Source organism: Sinocyclocheilus rhinocerous, unplaced genomic scaffold (genome assembly GCF_001515625.1).
Source record: "Sinocyclocheilus rhinocerous isolate Xijiao unplaced genomic scaffold, SAMN03320098_v1.1 scaffold1616, whole genome shotgun sequence".
Classification (NCBI taxonomy): Eukaryota; Metazoa; Chordata; class Actinopteri; order Cypriniformes; family Cyprinidae; genus Sinocyclocheilus; species Sinocyclocheilus rhinocerous.
The window spans coordinates 237,051-243,492 of record NW_015645077.1 but is presented as its reverse complement, the minus strand read 5'-3'; the positions used below and the strand labels follow the sequence as shown (position 1 = coordinate 243,492).

Sequence of the window (6,442 nt, the reverse complement as noted above, 5' to 3'; positions counted from 1 at the left end):
TTCCAAAGAATGAACTGGGGGAGAAAAAAAATGAAATGAAATGTATGACTAACTGCTACATTTAAAACCGTTGAAATGTTGCAAATTTTTCAAATGTTTTTATTTTTTAAAAACTCGTCAAATCTCTCACCTGCTCCTATCCTTCTTAGATTAAAAAAAGTGAAGTAGAAACAATATTTAAATTAAAAAAATATATGAAAAATTAAAACGTATATTTAGATTTAAAAAAAAAAGAAATATAGGCCTAAATTTGTTACATCTGTTCAAATGTTCTTTTTGTAAAACCTCTGGTTAGAAGTCTGTCCTTTCCATCTCTCATCTGCTCCTACTTAGACATTTAAAAGTGCAAATGGTATTAAAATTCTGTCAAAAACATTCCCAAGAATGAAACGGGTCACATTTAAATCCTTTTAAACGTTTCCAAATAGTATTTTTCCCTCATTTAAAAAAAAAGCTTTGATTAGAAGTCAGTCCTTTGCATCTGTCATCGGCTTCTATTTAGATATTTAAAAAGCAAAAGTAGAAATTACTACTTTTTTAGAACTAATTTACATGTACATTTTTTCCAAATATTTTTTAAACCTTTTGGTTAGAAGTCCGTCCTTACCATCTCTCTCTAACACACACACACACAAACGCAAATACACAAGCCCGTGAAACATCCAGCTGGATCTCAGAGATAAGCCACGGCGCTGCGGGTGGATAGATGTCGGGACGGCTGTACGAATGACTGCTGTCTGGAAGGCTGAATGAATGACTGCTGTCTGGATGGTTGGTATGACTGCTCAATGAACGACGGTGGCCCGGACGGGTGGCTGTACACCGAGTGTGGCTGGGGGTGGTAGGCCAAGGGCTGCGGCTGATATGCCACGTAGGGTGCGTTCCTGGTGTACTTGTACCTCGGATCTGGGCCCTTGTCCAGGGAGCCGCTGCAGCAGGTGAATATGCACCCGCCAGCGAATAAGAAGGCAGAAGACACCCAACCGATGTACAATGCCTCCCCGAGTTCTCTACGCTGGGCATCGATGAGCAAAGGGTTGTAGAAGTCCTGGATGATGGCATGTCCAGTCCAGGAGACAGGGATGAGGCAGCAGAAGCAGCCCACTAGGATCATGCAGCCAGCGATGATTAGAACCATCCGCTTGGCGCGGTCGTTTCCTTGGATGCATGCCGTGCACTTCATCCCAGCGATGGAAATTAGTAGACCCAGCCCGGTCAACGCCACGGAGCAGCACATGAGCCCCCGGGCGGCCTGGAGGTCCGGGGACAGTGCCAGCAAGGAGTCGTACACCTTACACTGCATCCGAATGTTGGCCTGCCGGAAGCAGTTCATCCACAAGCCCTCGTACCGGGTCTCCATCACAATGATGTTCTCCCCGATGAATGCCGTCACCCGCCACATCGGCATCCCAGTGCTGGCCGCCACCCCGATGAGGCCGATCAGGCTCACGCACATTCCCACGATCTCCAGGGCGCCGTTCGCCATGATTCCAGAAGCCTGAAGAGTGAGGACTGGTTTTGACTTTGAGGTTTTGCATCCCGCTGGAATGGGAGCTGATAGGTGTTCACCTGTTCCCAGCCTCCGCCCTCTTTCTCAGGAGAGGGAGGGCCAGGGCTGGTTGCTATGAAATCAAACCCCCCCTGCGAGTGTTTGTGTCTGGTTTTGTGTTACTGGGGGAGGAGGAGGAGCTCGTAGCCGTGTTGATGTTTGCTCAGCAGGCTTCGTTTTCTGGCGGAGATCCTGTTAAGTGAGGAAATGCAGCTGAAGGGGTTACTGATACAAGCAAACACACCACAACTCTGGACTGCTGTCAATGTTTAACACCACTGGTGTTGCGGCTCATTAAATTGCTGTCTGATATGTTCAGAAAAACATTTGTGAAGTCAGCTGATGGCTTAACGTTGATGTTTTACGTTTAGTTAAAGGTAAAGCGTGTCATTTCTGCACCGCTAGAGACATCAAACAGAATTTTGTGATTTTTTTACAATTCCGTTTGATGCTGAGTGGTTGTTTGCATGTAGCTATGTGGTTTTCTATGGGAACCACAGAAAGCAACCACATAGCGACCTGCTAAGTACCACTCAGAACATAAGCAATTGCACAATAACCTCTTAAAAAAACATTTAGAACCCCTTAACCGATACACAGTGACATTCTAAAAACCACACAGATCCCCTTAGCAGCTGCATAGCATCACCCTAGCAACCGCATAGTAACATTCTATAAACCACTCACAATCCCTTGGCAGCTGCATAGCAACATTCTAAAAACTACTCAGAACCGCTTAGCAGCTACATAGCAACACCCTAGTAAGCGCGTAGTAACATCCTATAAACCACTTAGAACCCCTTAGCAGCTGCATAGCAACACCCTAGCAACCTTTGTACAGTAAAGCATTTTTGTAGTTCCATTTAATGCTGAGTGTCTTTTAGCATGTTGCTGTATGGTTGCTATGCAGCTGCTAAGGGGTCGTGAGTGGTTTACAGAATGTTACTATGCGGTTGCTAGGGTGTTGCTATGCAGCTGCTAAGGGGTTGTGAGTGGTTTATAGAATGTTACTGTGTGGTTGCTATGCAGCTGATAAGTTCTGATTAGTTTTTAGAATGTTGCTCTGCATCTGCTAAGGGGTTCTAATTTTTTTTAGAATGTTACTATGTGGTTGCTAGGGTGTTGCTCTGCAGCTGCTAAAGGGTTCTTATAATTTTTTAGAATGTTGCTCTGCATCTGCTAAGGAGTTCTAATTTGTTTTTTTAGACTGTTACTATGTGATTGCTAGGGTGTTGCTATGCAGCTGCTAATGTGTTCAGAGTGGCTTTTAACATGTTGCTATGAGGTTTCTAGGGTCTTAACAACTTCATAGCAACCACTCAGAACACCTTAGCAGCTGCATAGCAACATCTTAGAAACCTATATGTATTTTTGCTATTTCATTTAATGCTGAGTTTTTAGCATCTTGCAATTCAGTTCTTATGCAGAACATCCTAGCAAGCACATAGCAACATGATAAAAACCACTCAGAACTTCTTAGCAACTATATAGCAACACCCTAGCAACCTTTGTACTATTAAGCACTGCTCACATTTTCTTCAGACAGTGTAAAAATCAATTTTCTATTCTCTATAAGATGGCTCACAGTAACCATAAACTTTTGGTATTTAGTTAAATTTCATGATGAGATGAGAATTTGGATCATAATATTGTTTTGCTGCATTGACAGTTTTTCCATTTACATCTTACATTATCTTAGATCACATATACACACATCTCTTTTGGTCACACAAACACACAGTCATTGTCGCTCATGTCTGCTGGTAAATTTGCATTAGGGGTGTGACGTTTTAAGGTTGTGGAGCAACAGAAGAGAACCATACACTGAAAAACCACCTGAACTGGTTCGACCAGTGTCGCAAACACTGGGCTAAAAAACAACAAAATGATGTTGTCGAATCCAGGAAGGGACTATTTTAAGACTACAGACCAGGAACTAGTACATCCACAGTTCTTTTTACACATTTATTTAATACAATTAAAGTCAAACCAGTGCTTTAAAAATGGACAAAGTGGAAAACAAACACAATCATATCACAGAGCCAACATTAAGTCACGGATCCACAGTTAAATGCTGCGTGGAAATATCCTTATATTTATATATATATATATTATAATATATTTTAAATTTTAGTACATATTGCATATTATTTCTGTGCAAATTACCAACAAAACAAATAAGTCTTTTGAAATGAGGAAACGCATTCAAATCAAGCATGTAAAAACTAATATTCACATATACAGTCACATATAATCAACTGAGGCTCCATCAGTCCTGCTTTCTTCTGAATCTTGATGCAGATCGCTCCCAACTCAACTTTTTTATTGGAGTCTCTATAGAAGTGGTAAAGCACAGCACTCACTGTGTGCCTCAGTATCTTGGAGGGTTATAAACTGACTGGACAGGAGAATAGGCTGGCTGATAGTTATTCGCAGGCTGATATCCATATCCAGGCCTGTAGGAGTAGTTATACGGGGCCGATCCGGCCCGATACAGAACAGCAGCCAAGTCTTCTTTGTCCTGGGTCCGTGGTGCATGTCGACAAAGCAGAATCACCCCAGCGCTAAAGAGCATAGCTGAAGTGACCCATCCGATGTACAAGGCCTCTCCGAGCTCTCTACGTTGGGCGTCGATTAACAACGGGTTGTAGAAGTCCTGGATGATCACATGAGCCGTCCACGACACAGGAATGATGGTGGTCAAGCAGCCAGCCAAAAACAAACACCCTCCGCTCACCAAAACAATGTGCTTGGTTCTAGGACGGGAGTCTACCAGACGGGTGCAGCGCATGCCTACGGCCGACAAGATGCAGGCGAAGGTGGTCAAAGCGACGGAGGAGCACATGAGACCCCTGGCGGCCTGGAGGTCGGCCGGGAGAAACAGCAGAGAATCGTAGACTTTGCATTGCATACGGATGTTGGCTTGCCGGTAGCAGTTCATCCACAATCCCTCCCAACGCGTCTCCATCACGATGATGTTCTCCTCGATGAACGCGGTGACCTTCCACATCGGGAGGCCTGTGACGGAGGCGACGCCGATCAGTCCGAAGAAGCCGATGATCAGCGCAACCAGCTCACAGCAGATAGATTCCCGTCTCTTTCTCTTCTCGCGCTTCAGCTGTTCCTCGTACACGTCTTTCGCAGATTTCTCATCCGGATATCCCGTATACACGCTGCCCCCATAGGATTTGTCTGCGTAGGGTTTGGCCATGTAAGAGCCGGCCGTGTAAGACATGATGGTCGAGTGCCAGGACAAAACGACGAAGGATCAGACACAGATGTAACGCAGCTCTCCTTCACTGTGGTGTTTCTCAAATGAGACCGGAAGATCCAGATGACAAGTATTTACAGACAAGAAAAAATGGTAATGATATTATGTCATCAGACTGGTTCACCTGCTCCTGGAGAATCTGATAAACAGCTCGAAGGAAACTGGTGATTCATGAAATGTTAAAACAAACATGCCCACGGCTGCCATTTTCAAATTCGACCATTAGGTGGCTTCTAAATATAAATATGGAAAAAAAAATGGAAGCACGAAATAGCTTGTGGTAATGTTTAATTAAAATGTAATTAACAGTAGCTTTTAAGGTCTTTTTCAAGACCAAAAAACAACAACAATAATAATATAAAAATAATAAAATATAAAAATAAATAAAAATGTATGTAAGAAAAAAAATATATAAAAGTTAGTCACAAATATGACTTTGTGAAATTTCATAACATGCTTCTGTACAAATGTATTGCTCACATTATCAAAGAATAATAATAATAATAATAATAATAATAATAAATATACAAAATTAACATATTATAAAATACTTACCAACTTACCTAATCAAACTAAAAAAGTACTGAACACTGCAAAAGACAAAAAATATTAAAGTTAGTTAAAATATGAGTTTTGAAATTTCATAACATGCATACACACATTTTTTATTGCTCAAGTTATAAAAATACACTACACTGCTACTATTTAATATAAAATAATAATACTAATTATTATTATTATTATTATCTCCTTTATTAACTACACACACACACACACACACACATATAAATATAGATTAAATAAATATACATACTTACCAAACCCAATAAAACTAAAAAGGTGTCCAGCATTGTGGGTGTATGAAATATATAGAAAATGAAACATTTCATAATATATAAAATTGTATTGCTCTATTATAGCTGCGTTCTGAATAATATTTCATTTAAGTTTTAGCTTTGTCTCATGTTTTTCTTAAAATTCCATAAAATTAAACAACATACACAAATTAAACAATCGTCCACATATAAAATGACTGTGGATAGCAGCTCAGATGATTTAACTTTTCATCTCTTGGAAGAATTTAATGATAAAGTTCATATTGAGATCTCTGACATAATCACATATCTTGGCAAATCCAAGCACAGTTTGAGATATCTTCTGAAACTCTGAGAGATCAAATCTGAAAAGCAGAAGACAAAAGCAAGAGTCTATTTGCTTTCTATTGGACTTCACTGCTGTCTAGTAGAAACTATCAAGATATTAAATATAGACCATATTTGTGATTTTCCTTTTCTATGGTTACTGTCAAATGAAACTCGTTTGTTTTTTTGTTTTCTCAAGACGTTCCTGAACTTGAATTCCCCATGAAGTCCCTGATCTGCTGCTGTTTCCTTCAGCTGCTGTATGTCAGTGAGAGGTCAGGTGTGTTACAGGTATCACAGCGATTCCAGGTAAGATACTGAACTAGAACCTGACAAATGATGGAGGTGGAACCTGAGAGGCCTTAGTGTCACACACACACTCACTCACACACACACACTCACACTCACACACACACACTCATGCTCACACTCACGCTCACACACACACACACACACACACACTCACTCACTCACACACAC

The 6,442-nt window shown here is 41.0% G+C and overlaps 2 protein-coding genes across 2 annotated transcripts; both read right to left on the bottom strand.

Annotated features, from left to right (window-relative positions):
- Positions 1-523: 523 nt before the first annotated feature.
- LOC107705635 (claudin-8-like) lies at positions 524-1,502 on the bottom strand. The gene has a single exon (XM_016509026.1). It carries the CDS (start codon positions 1,484-1,486, stop codon positions 674-676), a length of 813 nt encoding a protein of 270 aa, XP_016364512.1. The 5' UTR covers positions 1,487-1,502; the 3' UTR covers positions 524-673.
- A 2,353-nt stretch (positions 1,503-3,855) lies between these two features.
- LOC107705634 (claudin-8-like) lies at positions 3,856-4,845 on the bottom strand. The gene has a single exon (XM_016509024.1). The coding sequence runs from the start codon at positions 4,782-4,784 to the stop codon at positions 3,921-3,923; it is 864 nt and encodes a 287-aa protein (XP_016364510.1). The 5' UTR covers positions 4,785-4,845; the 3' UTR covers positions 3,856-3,920.
- Positions 4,846-6,442: the final 1,597 nt, after the last annotated feature.